The sequence below is a fragment of the Rattus norvegicus genome, chromosome 1 (genome assembly GCF_036323735.1).
Source record: "Rattus norvegicus strain BN/NHsdMcwi chromosome 1, GRCr8, whole genome shotgun sequence".
Lineage (NCBI taxonomy): Eukaryota > Metazoa > Chordata > Mammalia > Rodentia > Muridae > Rattus > Rattus norvegicus.
The window spans coordinates 55,093,705-55,118,092 of record NC_086019.1 but is presented as its reverse complement, the minus strand read 5'-3'; the positions used below and the strand labels follow the sequence as shown (position 1 = coordinate 55,118,092).

The following is a 24,388-nucleotide window of genomic DNA, read 5'->3' as shown; positions in this document are numbered from 1 at the left end:
CTTCTCCCCCACTTTCCCTATGTCTCTCTGTGCAGGAGACTGAACTTAGAATCTGTTCATTGCTAGGCAAGCACTCTGAGTTACTAAGTTGCCCACAGGCTTTGAACGACTTCTGTAGCCCGTGTGGACCTTGATATTGCAATCCTCCTACATCACCCTTCTAAGCAGCTAGATCTCAGCCCTGTGCCTCCGGGTCCAAAATCCATTCTCTTTATTCTCATTTTTGAAGTAGAAAGTTAATTCATAACATTCTTTATAATTTTTAAATTCCTAACATTTTGAAGGTATTGAGGTGTTTGTGTATTTGTGTGTAACACGTACATGTCTAGGTTGCAGGGTGGGGGTGTGGAGACCCAAAGTCGATATCGGGTGCTTTCCTCAGGTGCTTTCCTCTACCGTATTGTTCTTAAGATTTATTTTATTATTTTATCTGTTTAGCCTGCATGTATGTCTGTGCACTACCTGTGTGTCTGATGACCTCAACGGTTGGAAGAGGGCTTCAGATCCCTTGGGACTGAAGTTACAGATGGTCATGGACCACCACGTCACAGCCAAGAATTGGACCTGCAAGAACAGAGTTCTCTTAACTGCTGATCCAACTCTCTAGCCCCCACCTTTTGAGACAGAGTTTCTTACTAAATCCGGAGTTAACCAATTACCTAGGCTGGCTGACTAACTTCTTGCCTCAGACCTCACTTCCTCCTGAGCGCTGGGATTACTGACACCTACCAATCCTAGCTGTGGAATCCAGTCAGGATCTCATGTTTATAAGGCAGACAGACACTATTGACAGGAGTCATCTCCCCACCACCACCCCAGACCCTCACACACAAATGCACACAATTTTTTTTAATGAACTTGCATAGATTTTTAAAATTAAAATACTACTAGCAGGCGACTGGAGGTCTACCAGACTTAGAGTATGCTTAGCTTGCAGGCTTCAAAGTCCTTGATTCTAGCCCCAGTGTGAGAAAAAATAATCTTTAAAGATAAATAATATCGGGCTGGAGAGATGGCTCAGCGGTTAAGAGCACCGACTGCTCTTCCAGAGGTCCTGAGTTCAATTCCCAGCAACCACATGGTGGCTCACAACCATCTGTAAAGAGATCCGATGCCCTCTTCTGGTGTATCTGAAGACAACTACAGTGTACTTATATATAATAAATGAATATTGGGGTTGGGGATTTAGCTCAGTGGTAGAGCGCTTGGCCCTGGGTTCGGTCCCCAGCTCCGAAGAAAAGAAAAAAAAGAAAAAAAATGAATAAATCTTAAAAAAAACAAAACAAAAAAAAAGATAAATAATATCATCACCCATTTAATTATCTTAGCACCATAGCTTAGAATCTGGCCAGATTCTCAGTGTGGGATACATGTAAGTCATCGATTTAAAAGGTGGGTTAGCAGCAATCAGAAGTAGTTTTTAAAATTGTGACTCTTCAGCCACAGCCACTGCAGCACTCGAATGTGCCAGGTATTGCTGTTACCATGGTGACAACTTTTGAACCAATCAATTTAACATAGACATGCACTTAGCAACAAGATAATTAAGTATAAAAAAAAGGCTAGGCAGTGTGAAGTTAAATGCAGAAGTAAATAACAAAACACTCAAAGAGTTTCTCTTATTGTTCATATTTAAAAGCATGTAGGAGACGGAGATATAACTCGGCGGGAGGTCTTGGGTTCTTGCACAGCACAGCAAGAAAAAAAAAAAAAACCTCTAACTTAAAGGGTATGGTAACGTTGGCCAATTAGCTGATAGTGTTGGCTGCACTTCTCGGCGTTGTAGGAGAGAGATTTTCCCTTTATCCATTTTAGTGTCTGGCTGGGGCTCTGGCAAAAGAGGTTAAGAGAAAAGACAGAAGCTTACTGCCCTGTACCATGTGGTGTTCAGAGGCACTAGGAGGAGAGTGACAAGGGGAAAAGCTGGCCCTTGAGTCTCTCTACATCCTAGAAAAGCAATGACTTTTCACAAAGGCCAGGGTTCTAGGGCAGAAAACAAGGGCAGAGGCACACATGAGAGGTAATGGTGGAAGAAGCTAGCCAGTACAGTTTGCTTCCTCAGTACCTCCTCCCAGGCTACAGAGTACAGAGGGTCTGCCTGTTGGTGACTGCTGGCTTTCCTGTTGCCAAGTAGAGAGGAGAAGACACCTTTGTAAACGCATATCCTGCTGGTGGGCAAACAGGCAGAAGGCAGAGCATATTTTTATAGACCTGGTTCTTCTAAACTGCCTTCCGCTCAAAATAGTTCTTATGCCAAAATGGGGACGGGGGCATTCGAGGGGGATCAGAAGGTGTGGCATACTATACTTACCACATCTTTGAGCAGGTAGTTAATACAAAATAATGAAAACCTCTCTCTGGTCTTTTTCTGCTGCACACTTCCCCCTGGTGGTTATGCTATGAACTTGTCTCCCATTCTACATTTCCTTTATTCTGCTTTTATTGTCTCTGCTTTATTATTATTTAGTTCCATTTTACTTAATCAGATTGCTGCTGTGTCTTAAAGGTTCTCTAATAAGTTCATGTGTTAACAGTTAAGGCCCCAAGCTCCTTCAGGAGGAGGCTAGGACAAGCTGAGAGACAGAGGGGATGGGGCCCTGTGGTGGTGTTAGTAGCTTTTTGAGGAAAAGGGACTGAGCTAACTCACATGCTGTCAGTGCCTCACCAGAAGCCACACCTTGGCTCTGCTCTTTCCAATCTCCAGAAACAGGAGCTAAATAAACCCGGTCCTTTTTAAATTAGTCCGTGCAGCCACAAAAGACAAACTCTGATAACTACGCCCTATAACTCTGAAAGAAAGCAAGATACCGTGGCAAGAGCTGGGATCCAGACAGGCTTGTGGTAAATCTCGGCTGCACATGATGGGCAAACCACTCACCTTTCCTAGGTTTTACACCCTCTCTGGGGCATGAAGCAAGTATAAAAACAAGAGCAATTTGCTCACAGCATCGAAGACATTTTCAGAGAAAATGGAATTGGGCAGGATGCTCAAGCAATGAATTACTTTTTAAAGTTTATTGTATCTGTTTCAGGCATTGAATGCTATTTACCAACAACACACACTTCTATGCATACACACACGTACTCTAGACTCTGTTCCCATTTGCAGTAGAGAAAGTAAGGCACAGAGAGGCTAAAGTAACTTGCTAGTGTAAAACCACACAGCACGGCCCCGAAGCCCAAGGGGGACTGTAAGCACCATCCACAAAACTAGTGGCAAATCTTCATGGAAACAACCAACTATAGCAATTTCAGTGCACTCTGATGGGTTTCTAGCAGAGGGAGAGTGGATTCATGACCCCCCAAGCAGGCCACATCATTTGCACAGACAGACAGACAGAGACAGACAGTGACAGAGACAGACAGACAGAGACAGACAGACAGAGACAGATAGACAGAAACAGACACAGAGACAGAGACAGACAGAGACAGACAGACAGAGACAGATAGACAGAAACAGACACAGAGACAGAGACAGAGACAGACCGAGACAGATAGACAGAGACAGAGACAGACAGAGACAGCGAGGCAGAGAGAGGTGAGAATTAGGGTTCCCAGGCTTGGGACATCAAGGAAGAGGTAGGAGAGACTTGATGCCTTAGGAGTGTGCAGGACAGAGATAAGAGTTAAGAGTATCCAAGATGGAACATGAAAATTAGTAAATAGTAACTCAGATTTAGTGGTGGGAAGTAGATTAACAGCACGGAGCTTAGGCAGCTGCCCAGCTATTATGCTGTTTAAGGCATATTTAATATAACGGCTGTGTGTGTGTGTGTGTGTGTGTGTGTGTGTGTGTGTGTGTGTGTGTGTGTCTTTCATTCAGGAACATAAACCATTGAAGTGGGCAGTCACCCTGTGCCGCCATTTACAAAAAAAATATTAATACTACACATTTTGTTTTTATCTGGGTGGGCATTTTGCCTACATTTATGTTTGTGCACCACATGTTTGCAGAGGCCAGAGGAGGGCAGCGGACCCTCTGGGGCTGCAGTTATAGGCAGTAGTTAATTGCCAGTAGGTTCTGGGAATCGAACTCAGATCCTCTAGAAAAGCAACCAGTGCTCTTAACACCAAGCCATCCTTCCTAGCCTTATTTTATTTTCTAAAAGATTTATTTTTGTAGTTGGGAGGGGGTCAGTGGATATGAGCATATGAGTACAGGTGCCCAAATAGGTGTGAGGTGTCAGATCCTCTGAAACTCGAGTTACAGGCATTTATAAGCTGCCTAGTGTGGGTGCTGGGAGCCAAACTCTGGTCCTTTGTAGGAGCAGTGCGTTCTCTGAACTGCTGAACCATCTCTCCAGCCTCTGATTTTTTTTTTTTTAAGGGATTTAGTCTCTCCAATAAGAGACTGTTTTGTTCCTGGCCTTTAGACTGGGGGAGGGGAAGGGGGACATGCTCCAGGGTCAGATTCAGTTTTGCCAGGTGTTGAGCCTGCTAGCTCAGGAACAATTTTCCCAAGTTGCCAGCTTCCAACTCACACTGCAGACCCAAGCCCTTGTCAGTCTCCATGACTTTGTAGGCAGATTATAATAAAAGTCCTATGCAAGTAGGTATGTGTCTATGTATATGTTCATGGGCATCTTGCTACTCCCATATACAGAGTAATTTTACTTTAGGTCCTGACTTTCTCCTATATACAGACTAATCTTCCTTTGAGTCCTGACTGCATTCTGTCCAGTTCCTTCTGCCTGGAGTGCCCTCTCTTGCTCACCAGCAAACCTCCCAAAACAACAGCTGTTCGATAAACCTGTTGGGGAAGCCATTTGGCTTTGGTAGCTCCTGCTGCTGTAACAAAATACCACAGACCAGGTGTCATCCACAACAGAAACTGATCTTAGTCTTCTAGAGGAAGTTCAAGATGGTGTCAGTGTCTTCAGTTCCTGTTAAGAGACCCTTTTGTGAGTTATAGTGTTGGGAGGGTTTGGGACACTGACCTGGGACACTGATTATGACCTCATCCAACCCTTACTAGTCTGTGGAGATCTCATCTTCACTGCGATCAAAGTAGAGGTTATAGTCTCAGAGTCTTAAGCATCTCTAGTCTCCCTCCAGGCCCTCTAGCTGCACTTTTCCCTGTCCTCCCACAAGGGCTCACTCCAAGGCTTCAGACTGCTGTAAAGATTGTTGTCTGAGTTCCCAGACTGCTGGCTGCCTGGCTGTGGGAATTAGTTTTGACCATGTTCAAGCCTCTTAATTTGGGGTCTAGAACTGGATAGCCACTCAGTTTTAAAGTATTGATTAAAAGCATTTCAAACCTTTCTGAATGCCCAAATCTACAGATCAGCTAATGCCTCAAGCCCTCATTCTCCAAAGTAATATGTCAAGGTCTGCATTGGACCAGCTCCCCCACCCCAATGCAGCTTCCTTCTGCCAATCATACCAATGCTGCTTTCACTGCACATGGACCAAGCCAAGCACAGACAAGTTTATTCCTTTACTGGAGCACTCTCCCCTTCATCTGTCCCTAGCTTGAAGTTTGCACACTCCAAGGACGCCTTAGTTTGTCCAGATCTATTAAACCCATTTTTTCCTGTGCCCAAATTGTAATTAGACTGCCAGCATGGGAAATACTTTGCACCTTCTCTGTGTTCCGTGTGACCCTTCTAACCCCTTAACTGTTCTCCTTAAGGCCAGTTTTAGAAATTAACCTCTCGGGGTTGGGGATTTAGCTCAGTGGTAGAGCGCTTGCCTAGGAAGCGCAAGGCCCTGGGTTCGGTCCCCAGCTCCAAAAAAAAGAACCAAAAAAAAAAAAAAAAAAAAAAAAAAAGAAATTAACCTCTCAATGATTCCTTTCTTGAAAGATATAGGAAAACAAACAAAAAAACCACTCTTCTAATTTCTTTCATAAACTGAAAAGCAGCACAGAAAGCGTTTAACTTTATTCTTATGTGCATCTGCATTCATACTGCACAGGCCACCTGCATGAGTTCTAAACCCTTTTACAGACTGGTACCGGAATCTTTGTGAAGTTCCAAGCCCACACGGTTGAAGCTTCCCATGTATGCGGCAGCCTGGAATTTACCCTCCTGGTTGATTGTTTTTTCAAAAGAACAAGAGCATGGTACCAGACAGCAGACTTTCCTACTCCCTCCCCACCCCCGCGGTCCAACTACCGCCGCCCCGCAAAACCGACTTAAGTTGAATGTGTATACGCACACACAGAGGCAAGAACAGACCGCCTACACGTTGCTCCCGCTTAGAAACAGCCCCTAGGAAGGCCCCGCCCCACATCTTACCCCGCCCACTTGAAGTCTCCGCCCTGCCCCGCAGCTCGCTTCTCCTTCCCTCCTAGAGGCTCTCCACTGCCACCACCACTTCAGTTAGAGGGACCGGTACGTTCAGCCGGAGTGGACTCTTCTCTCTCACACAGGAACGGGGGAATTAAGTGCAACCTAGTGACATTTCTAATATAATTATAATATGCCACAGAGCGTGTCACCAGAGCCTGACCCGGTCCCATGCTCGTGGCCCCGCCTACAGACCGTACACGGAGGCCCCGCCCTTCACGTCATGGAACCTGCAGACTCTGCTGCCTGGAGGCTCCGCCCCGTTGGTCTTCTCCGCGTGAGGGGCGGGGCTGCGACTGCGCGCTCGCGCGCCGGGCGGCTTCCGCAGCGGCTGTTGGCCGTTAGCGCAGCTTGGGTGGTTGTCTTGGAGAAGCAAGATGGCGGCTACTACCGCCGCGGTGGTGGCTGAGGAGGACACGGAGCTGCGCGACCTGCTGGTGCAGACGCTGGAGAACAGCGGCGTGCTGAATCGTATCAAGGTGCGGCGGAGCGGCTACCAGGGAGGAAGGGCGCGGGACGCGGGCGCGGGGCAGTCACGCGGCCATGGCGCCTGGGCCCGAGCTCGTGGGCCGGGTGTGGAGCACACAGGCCCGTGGCCTTCCCTCTCTCGCTGCACACTCCCTCGTGCCTGTCCCTGTACTTTCAGGTCGCAAAACTGACTTATAACTTGTGGGCTTTTTTTTTTTGAAGGCTGAACTCAGAGCGGCTGTGTTTTTAGCACTAGAAGAACAAGAAAAAGTAGAGGTAAGAGCCCCAGACCTTAACGCCGTACCTCTTAACGCCTGGTTTCTAATAAATGAAAAGCCATTCTGAAATAGTTCAGTGACTAACGTTACGGGGATGGTTCTGAATGGTTAAAAGTTACTACACTCTGAAAGTATTAAGGGTTGTACTGTGGAACCTTTTCCCAAATTCTGATTGGTTGGATAAAAATCTGACCATTACCTTAAAAATATCTCTGTTCTTGTGTCCCCGTCCCCCCCTCCCCCACCACCACACACCAAAAAAACCCTAGTAATCCCTGAATGTTTTGTAACTTGGCTTTTCTGCCTACCCCAGCTCCCAGCAACCATCCTGAGTGTGTCCTGGAACTCCCTGTCAGTAAGAATCACAGGATAATCAAAGTCTTCCTGTGCGACAGATCTCCTCCATCCTTCTATGACCTGTATACCTACCCGCTCTTAACTTCCTCCTTCTCATCCTTACTGCTAATTTTTGACTAGGCTAGGTTCCATTGTCCACGCCTTGGAATCTAGGCTAGGTTCTATTGTCTACACCTTGGAATCTAGGCTAGGTTCCATTGTCCACACCTTGGAATCCCATATTTCTTTGCTTTCTAGTCAAACTGTAATGATCATTTGATCCTCCAGCTCACCTAGCCGCTACACCATCTGACAGTAACCCCTCTCTCATTTTTGGAAATGTTTTGACCTCGGGAAGCTTTCTCTATGTGTTTTCCTTTGCATACTCCTTGGTTTCTTTAACAGGATCTTGTTCCTGCGTACCACAGTCCACGTACTTATTCTGCAGCTTCCCTGTGGTAACTTTGTCTAGTGTCTGTACTACATAGTTCCCTTTCCCAGCTTCAGACCTGTTCATTAGACTGAGTAACAGACTGATGTCCCCGAGTTTTCCAGACCTGCTTCACCCATACTCCATCGTCTCCTGGCAGTGTCTGCCTGCCCCTCTTGGCTTAGTTACAGCTTTTCCAGAGCGACACTTGCTACTCTCCACCTGTCATTGGTGCCCTCATCATATGTCTCAGGTCTTCATCCGTCCTGGGTTGGCCATTTGTAGTACATGCCTGATTCTGTTCTTCTGTTCTCCTTGACTAGTTCAGTTAACTCGGTGTCCTAGATTCTTCACACTATGTACTTCTGTGATTTTTCTCCCTCTTTAACTTGAGGTATAATTGTTTGTGGAAATGCACACCTTAAAGTCAGATTTGATAAGCTATTTACGGAATGTGAGGAACACAAGAAAGAAAATACAGGCCCAACCCTTTGAGTTTCCTTCCGCAGCATCTCAGTTATTTTCAGAGCTATGCAAATGGGAACGTGTAAAATGCACTTAGGTCTGATAGTCAGCAGAATGCTGCAGTGTATCCTATTCTTCCACGTAGTCCTCATTTCAAGAATGGTGATCGTTGCTCTAGTCACTGAGCGGATAGTCTTCATTTGCCTAGCCACCCTCCCTTTGATACCACATTGAGTTGTCCCTGCTTTTCCCTTGAGGATAATGCTGCTGTGAATGGTCATGTCCAAATCTTTGCTGGGACCTGATACTGATCTTGAGAAAATGCTTGAGGGTGGAAGGACTGGCTCACCTGCTGGAGATAATGTTAACCTAAAAATGAACAAACCTTCCAACTGTTTTCCACAGTGCCCATGCATTTAGTATTTCCATTCACAAGATGTGAGGCTGATTAAGGACCCCATCATGTGTTACCTATGTTATCCTCACTGTCAACAGTTACCACATTTCTATTTGCAAGAAGGATAGTTTACTACATTTGTTCAGAGCTATGGCCATACAAAGTCATCTCATACACTACTGATTAGTTTGGAATTGCAAATGGTAGCTATCTAAGATTATAAATTTCAAATTGTATGTACTTGAAATATAAACAGTTAAAAGTAAATCTAATGACACACATGTTTTTAAATAAACCATTACAAAAGCAGTGTAATTATAACATGTTGAAGGGCTTGTGGTAGACAATTGTAGGGTGCCTGCCCATCATGTAAAAGGTCTTGAGTCTAATCTCCTGCAGTGTAAAAAAGTGTTTTAAAGGTTGAAATAAATGTCTTCATATACAGATTGGTTTCCTTAACTTGAAAAGTTACTAAATAGCACAAAGTAAGTCCTATGCTAAATAAATAGTTGTGAGATGGATCATAAAACCATGATTTTGTGAATATAAATGTATGTATTTTTTTTTCTTTTCTTTTTTTTCGGAGCTGGGGACCGAACCCAGGGCCTTGCACTTGCTAGTCAAGCGCTCTACCACTGAGCTAAATCCCCAACCCCAAATGTATGTATTCTTTATATCTTTGCCAAAATAAACGTGACTGTTGATACTTAGCTCCGCCTGCTCTCCATTCTGCAGGGCATGCTCTCCGCTCTTCTTTTTTTCACCTACTGACAGTAAAGTTGGGCTGTGGGAACGAGAGAACTTTAATGCACACTTTTTAGTTATTTTAGGGTAAACATATAGCACATGTAAACACTTTATAAACATAAATATTTCTTTTTATTTTCAACAGAACAAAACTCCGTTGGTTAATGAGAGCTTGAAAAAGTTTTTAAATACAAAAGATGGTAAGATAATGTTTATCTCTGAGCTTTACAATTTTGTCAGTATTTGTGGGAAGAGTAGTCTCACTCTGACTCATGTTGACTCTAGTCCTCAGGGATCTTCCTGCCTGATGCTGACTTTACCCAGGAGCAGACCACCATGCCTAGCTTCAAGCTGCCTTAGTAAGCATCTGGACAGTGGGGAGTTGTTGGCTAAAGCAGACGTAGGAGAATAGCAAGAAAACACTAGAATCCGTTTATCAAACACTACACGGCCTCAAAGCTGCAGATTGATGATCCAAATACAAAAGTAGAAACATGGGGATTTTCATACTTAAGCAAATTAGTCACAGGGGAAATATATGATTTTAAAACCTTCAAAACCTAATTTTTTCCCATAGAATGCTTCGGTTCACAAGGAAAATCGGGAGTTCTTTGGGCTCTGTTCATCATGTCTTTTTCTTTTCCCTTGGTTTTTACAGGTCGTTTAGTGGCTAGTCTCGTAGCAGAATTTCTTCAGTTTTTTAATCTTGACTTCACCTTGGCTGTTTTCCATCCTGAAACGAGCACAGTAAGGAAAATGATTTTATACCTATCCTGTGATGTCTCTACAGAGTGAATACTAAGAGAAAAGTTAGAACAATATGATGCTTCACATTAAGTTATTTTTTGTGTTTGCTAGATTATTTTTCTAAAAGCCATCTGACCTGCTTCATGTAACTTGAAGCTGCTGAGAAATAAATGTCACTGTAGAGTTGATCCTACTAAGACGTTAGACTTTGTACTGCAGCTGTCACAGTAGACATCTTAAAACTGCCATAAGTCCATTCACTACACATGGTCCCTTTAAATTTAAAGAAGTCTTTAAGTTTCCAAAATATTCCTTTTGGTACCTGGCTGTTCCTGCTTTATTCTCTGCCCCTAAATCTTACTTCTTTTCTAGATTCAAGGTCTTGAAGGTCGAGAGAACTTAGCCCGGGATTTAGGCATCATTGAAGCAGAAGGTACTGTGGGTGGACCCTTATTATTAGAAGTGATTAGACGCTGTCAACAGAAGGAAAAAGGACCTACCAGTGTGGAAGTAAGTATCCTGTGCTACTGTTTTCTCTATTTTATGTTAGTACTTGTCTACTTAAGTCATGGAGATGAGTATGTACTCAATGAATTGAGGCTTGCACAGAAAGAAGCTACTCCTTTGTTGTTGTTTTGTTCAGGCCACTCTAAGGTTTTATTTTGTTTTGTTGTTCAGGTCAGAGTTTCTTTGTGTAGCCTTGGCTGTCCTGGAACTTGTTCTGTAGATTGGACTGACCTTGAACTCAAGAGGTCTGCCTGTCTCTGCCTCCCGAGTGCTGGGATTCACCTAGCATTAGAAGCTGCTCCTTGGGGTTGGAGATTTAGCTCAGTGGTAGAGCGCTTACCTAACAAGCACAAGGCCCTGGGTTCGGTCCCCAGCTCTGAAAAAAAAAAAAAAAAAAAGAAGCTGCTCCTTAAAACGAAGTGAGATGGACTGTGATGGTATGTAAAGAGTTTAATGAGAGTTAAGCTATGCAGCTGTGCTTGTGTACCTGTTTTGGCTGTTGGTCCTCAGAGTTCAGGAGCCAGGCTGGAATAAATCATAACTCCTCAAGGATAAGCCGCTGCCTTGACCATGTGTACTTCACCTCTCCATCGCCTCAGCTATAAAATGACAGAGTAAGAGCAGCACTCAGCATAGAGAACATCCTCTGATGGGTGTTCTTGTTACTAGTTCATCGTGAAGGGCTGCCTTATACATACGGTTTTAGACATAAAGGTTTTAAAAAAACTTTTTGTCATGTGTAAATGAGTGTTTTGCCTGCATGTGTGTATGCATCTTCTGTGTATGGTGGCCACAGAGTCCAGAAGAGGGTGTCAGGTCCTCTGGAACTAGAGTTACAATGGTAAATAGCCATGTGGGTGCTGGGATTCGAACCCAGGTTTTCTGCAAAAACAGCAGTACTCTTTTTTTTTTTTTTTTTCTTTTTTTCGGAGCTGACAGCCAGTACTCTTAACCACTAAGCCATCTCTCTAGCCATCTAAAGGATTTCAAACAAACAAAAAACAAACCCTGAACTTTTGACATTACTTATTTTTAAAATGTTTTTAAACTCCAACTTTTTTTCTTTTGTTTTTTTTCTATATAGTTGTGCTATGTAGTCTAAGGTGGGCCTTGAGTTCATGATCTTCCTGTGCCTCCTTAGTGTTTAGATTACACGTGTGTGCTATCAAGCCTTGTACAAATGTATACTTTCTTATTAGCAGTTACTTTCCTTGCCTGTCATCTTTCTTTTATGGAATCTTGCTCATAGGATTGATGATCTGACTTCTAGTTGCACACATTATCTTTACCTAGACATACTGTTTTACATACTTAACTCCTTAGTGGCTGCTCCACTGTCTGGCTGGGTGTGCTTTCAGTCAGAGAAACATTTAGCTGAGAGAGGTGGGAGGATCATAAACTACTTGTTGATTCCATTTAAAGATCAGTCAGAATCTGAAAATCACGAAAGCTTGTCTGAATACTAATTGCATTTAAGACATAGTAAATAGATTCTCTGGGTAATAAAAGAGCAGGATTTATGAGAGTCCTGTATCTTGAAAGAGCTCATCTAATCAGGAAGATAGGCTTTTATAAGGAGTTTATGTTTAAATGGTCATCTAAGATTCTATCGAAAGGTGTGAAGCAACTATTTAATGCTGAACTCAGTCCACCATGACATTAAAAACTCAAATTCTTAAAGCAGACCAGACAGATATTTATATCTTCAAAAGGAAATACTTTGCTGTCCAAATTGAAACACTATGAAATTGGGATGTATCTCCACTTTTTGCTACTTTTTTGTTTTGTAGAACTCGTTAGTGGGTGTTGGGTGGGAGCTATTGGGAGGCATCTGTACAAACAATACAAGTGAGCTCAGCGGGTCTGGGTCTTGTTTTCATTTCCATAATTCACTGGTGTTTACTTTTTTACTTTGAAAGGAAGTCTGTCATAACAAATAAAAAATGATAGTTTTTTTTAATCCTAAACTTAGATTAGAAAGGTTCCTATATGAAGATCAGACACATCAGACTCAGTTTTGTTGCTCTTTACCAAAACTGCATTTCAAAGTTTGTATTTTAATTATTAGTGTCTGTGTGTGTTCTGGAGACGATTTGTGGAAGTTGGTTCTCTTCTTCCACCATGTGGGTCTGAGGGAGCAAATTGGCAGGCCTAGCAGGAAGTGCCTTTACCCTCTGAGCCATCTAGACAGCCAGCCCCTACACCTGCATTTTAAAAGCTAACTTAAGAATTGGGTTGCTGGCTTTAGTCCCTGCTGTGGATGATTAAAGACACTGCACCTCTTCTGAGTTTCCCAGTGATTGAGTTCCCTCCTTTTTGGCATCTTTGGCAATTACATCTTTGTCTCTCCTAGAAGCATCCATTCCTGCCGATGGCTTCTCAATCTCTTCACTCATGCTGAATGTTTTTTTTAAGATTCTGCTCTTATATTCGTTGTCTATTTAAAAATTGGAATGACTCCAACTTGAGGTGGAAAGTGTACATTGTGTACAGCTGGGACCCGGCTTTTGTAATCCTAGGAGCAGAAGCAGTTCAGATTTTTGAGTTTTTATAATGTTTCCATAGAGTTTGCCATCCAAGCAAATCCAAGAAGCCATGATGGAAGGTGGACTGGGCAGCTACAGTGTAGATTGAGTGGCCAGTTCAAGGTGGCTAAGGGAAATACTTTGCAGGTAATTCAAATCTGACAGTTAAGTGTGTATTCAAATTAGAGGAAAATTTAGAAAAGGGATTTATGAATAAATGTCAATATAATGCTCTTAAATGCTAAATTTCTATTGAAGTATTATTGGCATAGTCATGTTTTAGTTTCAGTGTGTTTCAGTTTAAATTTTTATTTTTTAGGGTGCACTGGATCTATCTGATGGACATCCTCCATCAAAGTCACCAGAAGGAAAAACAAGTGTAAACTCCACCCCAAGTAAGGTGAGTGTATGGCTGGACAGAGATGGGGGCACTAGGCAGACACCCAGGTACTCTGCTCCCTCTTCTTACCTGTTACCTATAAACTTCCTTTGTAACAAGCTTTCCTAAAGTGTCTTGAAGGTACTTTCCCCTTTTTGATTGCATAAGTGTTTTGGTTTTTTTTGTTTGTTTTTTTCTTTCTTTTCTTTTTTTCGGAGCTGGGGACCGAACCCAGGGCATTGTGCTTGCTATAGCAAGCGCTCTACCACTGAGCTAAATCCCCAACCCCTGCATAAGTGTTTTTTAAAAGTTGCTTCTTTTGTTTATTGGTAATAATTGAATTTTGTGTCTCAGCAGACACTGATACTTGGAAGTATTTTTGTATTGCACTAGTAAGAAGCTTTGCATAAACTTCTAGCTGGTGAGCATGAGGTTCCAGAATATAAAATGTTGTAGTTGAGTTTTGTAGACTTTTTAGCTAGGTGACCATATTTGGAATTATGGTAGTATTTATGGGTTTTTTTTTTTTTTTTTTTGGTTCTTTTTTTCGGAGCTGGGGACCGAACCCAGGGCCTTGCGCTTCCTAGGCAAGCGCTCTACCACTGAGCTAAATCCCCAACCCCAGTATTTACGTATTTATGAACTATTTTGACAAGATTTATAGAAAAGTGTACTATGGTTTGTGTGTGTGTGTGTGTGTGTGTGTGTGTGTGTGTGTATTTGTGTGGGGGGGGTGAAGAGAAGGGCAAGGGAGATGGGGGCAAGTAGAGGGAGGGAGAGAGGGAGAGAAAGAGAGAGAGAGAGAGAGAGAGAGAGAGAGAAAGAGAGAGAGAGACACCAGACCAGACCTGATTTTAGGAATACTACATGAAGGAGAAAAAAATTTTGAACACTTAAATTTAAAATCAAGGATGTGGTTTTGTTTTTATTTAAATTATTCTTTTTTAATTTTAAGAATTATTTATTTTATGTATGTGAGGTTTGTCTTCAGAAACACCAGAAGAGGGCATCAGATCCCATTATAGATGGTTGTGAGCAATGGTGATGTGGTTGCTGGGAATTGAACTCAGGACCTCTGGAAGAACAGTCAGTGCCCTTAACCTCTGAGCCGTCTCTCTAGCCCTAAGATGTATGTAATAATAGTGGATTTGAAGTGGTGGTCTCCCAAAGCTGATAGAGTACATCCTGACGGCTTCTAGTTGGTCCTGTGAAGTAATGGGTTTGGGTCATATCTTAGTCCACCCAGGCTGCTGTCATAAAGTGGCAGAGACTGCATCGCATATGAACAGCAGACATTGACTTCTCACAGATTGAGGCACAGGCAGATTTGATGTCTGGTGTAGGCCCAGTTCTTTCTCTATAGCCTCATGTAGGGGAAGCAGAGCTCAATGAACTCTTTAATCCCATGTACAGGTACTCCACGCTCTTGATTAATCATTCCCCAAAGACCCTTCTTAATACTTTTCTTACTGTAGGATTGGGATTTCAACATGATCAAGGTTTTTAGGAGGGTGGGTAGGCATAGCTGCACAGTTCATTGAAGTTGAGTATTGAACTCTGACTTTCCCATCAGAATAGGAAGATGGTGTGCAGTCCATCCCAGCACAAGGCTTCATGTGGGTTCAGGGGTGGGACATGCATTATATAGATAAAACTGGTGTCTTAAATCAGGTGGCCTTTGGAGCTTGTGAGTATACTGCCAAGTACTTAATTGCCAAGTGTCTTGGTACAGCACACTGGTGTTATTTATGGCTTGTTCTTTGGCAATTTGTTCCCTTTTTAAACTTTGAAAGTCAAAAAAATATTTTATTTGTAGCTAGAGGGGTTATTCTGTTGTGTGGCCTCTGAGATGGCCAGGCCTTTTCAGATAAGGAGTATTTAAAGATGTTTCTTTTTTAATGATTATGGAAAGCTGTAACCGTGATTGACAGAATAGGTCATGAGTACATTTTACAAAATTCTTTAAATACTGACATTGTCAATCAATGCTTGAAGCGTTGACCTGCTTGGAAATCTACTTTTTAGTAAATTGTTCTTTATAAGAGTTACTGACACTCCATTTAAAGTATATCTTCAAGAAGAGAAACATAGTAAGATGTTATTACATGTTTTATTCTCTCTGTATATTTTTTAATATCTAAGAGTTATGATAATACTAAGTGTTTTAGGAAATATTGCTGTAAGTTCTTACAAAAGAACATTCTCATAGGCTAGTATAGAGGCCTGTGTCTCCGGTGGGGAGGGGTGCCACATTTCTGTCACCTTTCATTTCTTCTCTCAGTGTAGTCTCCTATGTTGTAAGCTGGGGTTAGAGTGGCCCTTTAAGAAACACCCAAGATCTTGCTAGCTGTCCAGGTCTGGGGTCTGTTTAAAATACATCCTTGCTTTGTCACTTGCAGTACAATTCCGTTACATACCTGAAGAATTTGAGATTCTAGCTCTCCACTCCTCCTTGTCTCTCCATGATTCCTCACCAGCCTTGTGAGCCCACAGAGTGAAAGTGTAAGTGTGAGGAACACCAGAAAGTTGTAGCCTAGGATTGGATTCAGCCCAGCTGTTAGGAACCAGCTTTGTGTGCTCCTGGGGAAGGGCAAGTAAAGTGTGACAAGCCCACAGCAAGCTGCTTAGGACTCTCTCCAGGCCACTGTAGAGTGGTAGGAAGAGCAGTGTGAAAGAAACCAGGCTGCACACTCAGAAGCGGTGGGGCAATAGCCAGTGCCTGTTGCTGACCAGAAACCTGCTGGAAACTGGTTAAAACGGGTGGACACTCCCAGAAGTTATGAAAGGAAGCTGTGGAGAGGAATATATTAATTAAATTGTCCAATTACAGAGTATTATCTAATAGGAATCTTTATTAGTTTGGTATGAGTTAGTTTATTTTTAAAAATTACATTTATGGTAAAATGTCATTTTATTCTCATGCTCAGATACCAAGGTATAAAGGACAAGGTAAGAAGAAGACAAGCGGTCAGAAGTCTGGTGACAAGGTAACATGCATGAGGGCAGAAGAGCAAAGCAGCCTGTGCTGAGACAGGCCCTCAGACACGGGGCCTCCTGCTGGCCTGGGTTCTCAGCTTTCCTCTTAAACATGACTGCCATCTGTTATCAGACCTAAGGCACAGGCCTGTCATCTAACTTACGTGAGAGGGTAAAGGAGGACTGCAAGTTGAAGGCCAAGCTGGGCAGTTTAGTGAAATCCCATCTTAAAACTACAAAGTAAATATGGAGGCTGTGGAAACTGTCGAATGGTGTAGAGCACTAGATTAGCATGCACTGAGCTCAGTCCTCAGTAATAAAAAGACGAGGTGCAGAAGAGTGTGGGAATGCATACTGGCATAAAACAAAAATAACGTTCAGTCTCTGTAATTCGAATAAGACACAGTGATTTAATTTTCAGTTCTCTAGGATCCCTCAGTTCTCTGTGGAGTCTGATGTATAGACATTTTTCAAAGTTACAAATATCTGAAATAAAGGCTTTTATTTAAAAAAAAAAACAAAAGCAAAACCTTAGATTTGCCTAGATTTGTCTTTAGCTGTAGTGCTTTTAAAGGGAAAAACTCTCTGCATTCACTGTTTATACATTATTCTATGAAAGTATGTTCCATTGTCCTGTTGGAACATCAGCATAGTAAAAGTGGCTTTGTGTGAACTCAGTCTAACTGGAGAGGTGGGACAGCCTTGAGACTATGTAAGGACATTAACCTGTGGTTTGAGATTCATTGTATTGTTTTGAATTTTTAAATTAGATGCATGTTTCATAGAATTGAGTTCTTATAACTTTACTAGTGTCTTAAGTCTTTAACTCTAAACCTTTTGAACGAATTAGTACATAAAACCAGTGTATACAAAGAGAATGGTTTTCCCTGTAATGTGATAGAGCTGTGGTGGGCCAGACTTGAATTCATGTGTTCTCTGACCTGAGGGGAATTGAGAACCTTTTGGGCCCATGTTTCATAGTGGAGACTGTAAGTCTAGCTCCTGGTGTTTTGAGTCAAGACTATCTCCTCAGTCACTTGGAAGTCCTTTTATCCTTTTCTTCTCTGGTCTTCTTTCTGAACTGCTTTCGTAGCCAGTATGAATCTCAGCGTTGCCTCTTTCTAGCCTTTGTTAGCTAAGCCCTTTGCTCTTTCTTGAACCTTTCCCTTTTTTGCTTTGCCCTCTGCATGCAGTAACTTTTCAGTTTCCAGAACATTCTTAACGACATAATCAAGATACCTACTGGCATGTAGTGGTTGGGGTTATGCCCACCAGAATGCCAGTGGGAGCCACTGCTTTGGCAGGTGAGTGCCATTTCCAGTTGTCAGAACCTCATCCATGTGATGGACAGACACAGTGTGTGTGCTGTGTGTAGAGAATTCAGAGGAACTGAGCAAAAACAAGGAAGCCCAGGGTATTGTTTCTCATTGAGCTCTGGCACTCTGAGACAGCCTTGTGGGCAACTGTTGAGAGGCCCAGACTTGTGCTAATTGTGCAAGTACTCTTTTGAATTACTTATAGGCTATCTCAGTGTGGCCTTGTGTATCTGCAGTCCTAGCACTCTGGAGACAGAAGCAGATGATTGCTGCAAGTCTGAGGCCGGCCAGGCTTCAGTACTGAGATTGCCTCAAGAAACCCAAAAGCAAATGTGTGTGATGTCTATGTAAACATAACTGATGATATAAGGATTTTTAAAAACAATTTCGGTAAGGTTTTTTGTTTTGTTGTTAAACAGTAGAATATATACATTCAGAACACAGAGTTAAAGTTAAATGGGAAGTAATTCTTTAATGAGTTGTATTTGTGAAGTTGAACATATACCATAATACACTTGTGGAGGTCAGAGAACAACTTGAAGGTGGGCTCTCTTCTTCTGTCAGATGGGCCTGAGGCTTGTGCAGGAGCTTTGCCCTGCTGAGACATCCCCCTGGCTGTGAAGGGCGAGATTTAGAGCTGTCTGCTCAGGTTTTCTTTTTTACCATTTTTTGTTTTTGTTTTGTTTTTTTTCAAATAATGTGTCAGTTGTCTGAGAAATCAATATGAGAAAGCCCCAGTCACCAAACTAGTTGGACAGCATAAGCTGGGCTCCATGCAGGCAGTGGGTTAGAAAACTCAGTTGGAGGGGAGGGGAGAAAGTGAAAGGAGGAGTTGGGGGAGGAGAGAAAATATGTTCAAAATGCCATTCATTACAGGAAATTCTTAAAGAATTAACAAAGAATGTTTCTTAAAATATAATAAATATAAAGAACTAGGACACCTAGATGTAGTGGTGTATGCCTGTATACCAACACTGGGAAAGTAGAGGCAGGAGGATTGCTGCTTCAAAGCCATTCTGGGCTTATGTACTGAGTTCTAGGCCAGCCTGAACTATAGAGTGAGACCCTTTCTCAAGAACTCAACAGCAAAAACATCGTAGCAGACTTTCAGAACTCTGCTCATTTGGGTCTTTACCATTTAATTAGAAAAGCAAAACAAGATGGTATTTTTAATATTTACCCTCAGTGCATTCTTCCTCTCTTCCTACTTTGTGACAGCACTGTGGGGTCGGGTGGAACTTGAGGGCCTCAGGTGCCAAAGCACCTCTGCAGCTCTAAAATGAAGTCCTTTGTATCACACCACTAAATGTTGTCTGAGAAGGCATCCTTCTTCCGTTTCCACACTAATGTATAATGAGGCACATTTGCTTTAATTCTTAGTAACATGATGTAGGTCATTACTCCTTCCCAGATAAATTCAGGCGAATGTTGATTTTGGACATTGGTAACAAGCATGCTGTGTGTCTTTCAGGCTAGGTTTGTTTGTCTCTGGCTGTCTATACTGAGTGTGAGCTTTTTCTTATTCATTCCTCACCATGAAGTTGGGTGAGTGGGAGGTAGGTAGTAGGAAGCACTTACCTAGCCCTGGACTCCCTATCCCTTGAGCCTCTGGACTTTACCTCTTGGCATTATCCTCAGATGATTCAGAGCTGTAAAGGGCAAGAGGGCTGAGGGGACAAGGATGAGGCACCTGGCAGGGGCCATTCTGTCTTGGGCTTGCTACTTAAGGCTGTGATTCTGCTGAGTGTGTGTATGATGTAGATGACTGACTGCTGGTAGGAAGCGAGTTTCTCTAGAAACAGAGGTTTAAAGATTTGTCATGGATTCTAGAATTCTGCAGTATTAAGGTGAACAAATGAAACTGTTAAGTATAGTACTCAATATAATTGTAATAATATTCTTTCAATACTTTGTAAGTAAATATTAGAAATAGTAAAAGTAAACTTCATAAGCCATCAATCTAAAACTGCTTTTGTCAGAGTGGAGGAGGAGGCAGTGTTAGAACCCTGTGTGAGGAAAAGAAATAGAGCAGGTAGAAACTGAAATATTTTGTCTATTTATGAACAGTGCACATTAAGTTTTTACTTTGGAAACCAAATTATATTTTTCTGTTTTTCCTTCAGTGCTGAGAATTGAGGCCTTTGTCTGGCAAGTCTGTTACCATTGAGCCACACCTAAGCCCTTTTTCAGGTTCCTAAAGACAGCAATAATTCGATTTTTGGCTACTAGACAAGGAGTTTTTTTCATTGTGTAACCTTCCTCTGATGCTCATTTTCTATTTTTTTTAAATAATTGATTTTTTGATTATTTTATTGGAAAGTTAATCCTATACTAAAGCTTTAAAAAACTTTTTATCATAGTTTACCATATAGTTTAATCTTGAGTTCCATCAAAGGGAACGGTTGATGCAGTACTGTTTAATAAGTCCTTACATTTGTATTAAATGACAAAGGCTAAGTGTTGTATTATAAACAGCTGGGACTTTCTTCAGCTTCTGTACTGGAATAGAATCTGGATCTGGAGAAATAGGGCCTGTTATTTCCTTGTCTGAAGGCATAGCAGAAAGAAAGGTGTCGGTCTTAGCTTAGCTTCTGTAGTGTGAGGCAAGCCTGGATGGTGGTCTTTCCCTTACAAGTGGACCACTCTGGTTGTGTCTGCCTCCAGGCTCACATGTCCGCTTCTGCTGACTAGCTCCCTACTGGGTTAGGAAACTTGGTTTTCACGTTCATTAATGGAACTGCAATAGTAGAATAAAATCAATAATCCTGTTATTTTAAAAGTGTATCTGCCATACTGTAATGTCCTTCTCTACGAAACCCGGCTTCCTTGCATCACTAGTACAAATGTCACTGACACCAGACAGGTGGTGTCCATGACAAGCATGCATCAGCAGGCTCTTCAGTCTTCTGTGGTCTGTGTGGGCTTGAGCTGATGATGTGAACTCTAGGAGGAGGAGAGCATGTCCTGGAGACACTGACTTGTGAGGGTGCTTTGTGTGTGTCTCACTCTGCCTCCTCCCTCATAACTTTCTCTGCCAAGTTTTGAAGAAGAGAGTCACCATCAAAGCTTCTGTGGATGTGTTTAAATATCCTAAGACATGTAGTTGCAGTGGCTTTGAAAAAGTCAATTATTAAAACATTTTCAAATAAAAAATTGAAATTGATATGAATTTAATTTAGATATATAAAAACATGTAATAATTTTGTTTTTCACAGTACCAGGAAAACTTGAAAAAAAATTAGAAGGGAATTTTCAAAGTACCTCCTTAAAAGGATAACTTGGATAATTTTTTTTCCAGGCATCTCTTTGTGATTATTAGTTTATTATTAATAACCCACAGACTATACAGCTCCATCTAAGTCCCTAAAACTAATGTAGTATATGCCTTGCTTCTGGCAACCCCCGCCCCAAAACCTCGAGTCTAAAAATGTAAGTGTGCATCTTAAGCTGCACTGTGCTGTCTGCATGTGGAAAAACAGCATCGCCTGCGTAGTGCCCTGTGTGTTTATCTACTCCACATCTCTGCTGCCCAGCTTCTTGCCTTGCTGCTGATCAGCTCTGACCCAGCCTGTGTGTGTAATTTAATGTACACATACTGACCTAAATTTAAGTCTGGAGGAAATTCATGTCTTAAACACATTGTCTAAAATCACAGAGTTAATAAGCCAGAACAGGTGTTTTCTAGGTTTCTTATTTCAAGTGTTTTTTCTGGAGCATCACAGGGCTCTATTACAGTGTTATACTCTGGATGTAGGGGCAAACTCCTGTCATCCCAGCCCTTGGAACCTAAGAGGCAAGGAGATGGAGTTCAAGGTCATCCTTAGCTGTACAGCAAATTCATGGCCACCTGTGCCACATGAGACCTTGCCTCAAAAAAGGGAGGAAATGGGGGAGCTAATCTGTTGTTCATTTTACCACGTAACTACCCTAGGGGTCTTAACAAGTTACATAAAAACCTTTGTGTTCTGTTTTAAAATCCGTACAGATAAATATATCCTACACGTATAACCTAAAGATTGATTGAGGCGCAGCACTCATAATTCTCCATAATTGTTAGCCACTGCTGTTACTACTGGCATTGTTTGTTGTAATTGTTGTTATTAATATAGATTGAAGTGTTTGGCGACTAAAAGAGGTATGGCCAGGTGTAGACTAAAACTACGCTGTGGTTCTCAGAGTAAACCAAACACTGTAATAGTTCATGCTGACCTGGCTACATCAGTGGGGCAGGAAAGAAGTGCTCCTCCATAGGAACTCTTAACCTTGGATTAAGCTACAAAAAGGATTTATGTGCCTGCTTGTGTACATTTCATGGGGTGCAGGTCGGTACATAGCCCAGCAAGCCTGAATTAAGGTAATTGCTGTAGCCTGGGTCTGCTTGTTATACATAGGAGCATTCAAAGGCTTTTATTTGGTGCTGGGTAGAATACTGCTCTCTTCTCTGATGAATAATGCAACTTTATTTTGTGACGTAGTCTTCATAACTTTAATGCTCTCTCCTGGTTGCAAGCTGAAAGTGTGTTCAAATATTTTACGCAACAGTGACACACATGTGGAATGAAAAGGGAAACCTGTTAGAATTGAGAGTTGCTATGTGAATTAGGCATAGTAAAGGCCTTTTCATTTAGAAAGGAAGGGAAGAAATAGTGTGACCATATTTCTTTAACATTTTGTCATTCGAAACATGCCCATGTCAGGAAGCCTCAGATGAAGTGGGAAACCTTAGGATTACACTGCAGTTTCTGTTGTTAAAAGCTAGACACACGCGCTTACATACATGCAGCATACATGCCCATGCCCCTGTGTTGACTATTGTTTAAACTGTTTTAGAAGCTTTATCACCAAGAAGAGCTCTCTCTCCCTCTTTCAGAAGACCAGCAGCGAGACCAGTCAGAGTGAGCCAAGTGTCTCCTTGTCAGAGTCCAAGAGTAAAAGCAGCCTGCACTCACTGGTCCATGAAACAAGAATTGCATCTTTCTTAAGCAACAGCACTGTAGATGCCAAAGACAAAAGTGCTCTTTGTCCAGATGAAGACGATGTGGAAGGAGATTCTTTCTTTGATGATCCCATTCCTAAACCAGAAAAAACCTATGGTTGGTGAGTAGGCTCTCCTTCAGATTATATGACTCATGATTTAAAAACAAAATTTCACTTTATATTTTAAAACTGATAATCTGCTAGTAACTTTATAATTATTAGACCCACAAATCGGATGTTCTGTTTATAAAGCCTGCATCAGAACCCTTCTGTATAACAGGAGCTGTTTCAGGTTTCAGTTTGTTTCAGGGTGCAGCAATGAATTCTGACTCTTGCCTGGGAGTTTACCCTCAGAGGCAGTGAGGTAGTCAGCAAGACTCGTCTTCAGCGGAGATGCTGCATGGTAGGCAGTATCAGGATGCCGGGGACTCATCAGTTTCAGTAGCTGACCAGAGAAGGCTGTAGTCGGGGCCCTCTTGGCTTAGGTTCATCAGGAGGAAGAAGGACAGTGTGGTCACAGAGGAGAGGGTTATGTGAGTTGGAGGTAAATCACGAGAGTGTGACTTCTGGCTAAGATTGGAAGCACTGAAGTCTTGACCCAGCCCACACAGATCCTTGCTGCTGAGCCAAGTCCATGCAAGGGTTTCCAGATAGCAGGCTGTCTGGATTCTTCAGGAGCAAAATGATGGAAAATAGGTGGTTTAGGGATGTTTTAAGGTCAATTGTAAAAGGATTTGCAGATAAGTACAAGAGAACCAGGTGATAAACAGGGTGGCTCCCGAGGATCTACACTTGAATACTCAGAAGGTCAAAACCCATAAACAGAAGTGGAAAAAAATGGGAGAAGCTGGATTAGGTGGCACAGATGGGTGGCCTGAGAGTCCTGAGTATGACAAGTTAGGATCTAGATGTTGGTGGGCAGGATGTACCCTGGAGAGAGCAAGGGAGTCATTGGTACACAGAATACTGAAGCCATAGATTAGGAGATCACAAGAGTGGGCCAAGCACACTGGAGGTCAGCGAGATGAGCAGGAGCATAAAGGAGACTGAGGAACCATGGCAGGAAGTGCAGGAGGCAACAGCTGCAGTGACATCTGAAAGTCACACCCACATGGAGGTTAGTAATGACTTTGGCTGTCAGTTTTGTTGGACTGGAAATAGGACAGATAAAAGGGTTACAGTTGACCAGGAAGGAATGCAGGGGGAGGATTAAAATAAGACTTCCTAGTGAGTTATAAAAGGGTACAGAGAATAGAGGTGTGGGGACTTAGATGGAATATGAGTCCCGGTGCATGTGTGCATGTGGTTGTATTTGGGTACAAACACTCGTGTAAGAAAACGATACCTGGGGTTTAGTATAAGAGAGCAAAGAATTGCTGGAGTGCTTTTTGGTACTGGACTCCAGGAAGGAGTTGCCAGCAGGATGAAGAGCGTGTACAGTGTGGGCCTGATTCGCAGTACCTGGGGAATTAGGAGTAAGCTGAGGGGAAAGCACAGACTAATACCCTCAACATCAAAGGCTCTGCCGTTTATGACAGTGTGTGCATCTG

General features: G+C 42.4%; 1 protein-coding gene and 1 long non-coding RNA gene across 7 annotated transcripts in view; one reads left to right on the top strand and one right to left on the bottom strand.

Annotated features, from left to right (window-relative positions):
- On the bottom strand, positions 1–7,945 carry LOC134484997 (uncharacterized). 2 transcript variants are annotated; one of them, XR_010062886.1, is made up of 3 exons: positions 7,466–7,945; positions 6,240–7,010; positions 1–1,830 (listed from the first exon to the last, which is right to left on the bottom strand). It is a non-coding gene; the product is annotated as an uncharacterized LOC134484997 (long non-coding RNA). The 2 variants fall into 2 exon arrangements; XR_010062887.1 differs by having other exon boundaries at positions 7,345–7,482.
- Positions 6,584–24,388, top strand: part of Cep43 (centrosomal protein 43) — a 30,527-nt gene continuing 12,722 nt past the window's right edge. The window contains exons 1-8 of one of the 5 annotated variants that reach the window (NM_001101008.1): positions 6,584–6,769; positions 6,981–7,034; positions 9,557–9,611; positions 10,070–10,158; positions 10,531–10,668; positions 13,510–13,590; positions 16,497–16,556; positions 22,732–22,958. In NM_001101008.1, coding sequence (NP_001094478.1) covers positions 6,668–6,769; positions 6,981–7,034; positions 9,557–9,611; positions 10,070–10,158; positions 10,531–10,668; positions 13,510–13,590; positions 16,497–16,556; positions 22,732–22,958 — 806 coding nt within the window. In that variant the 5' untranslated portion in view covers positions 6,584–6,667. Of the gene's footprint in view, positions 6,770–6,980; positions 7,035–9,556; positions 9,612–10,069; positions 10,159–10,530; positions 10,669–13,509; positions 13,591–16,496; positions 16,557–22,731; positions 22,959–24,388 lie in introns of those variants that run through there. The other 4 variants (XM_039090781.2, XM_039090793.2, XM_039090788.2 and 1 more) reach the window with 4 other exon arrangements.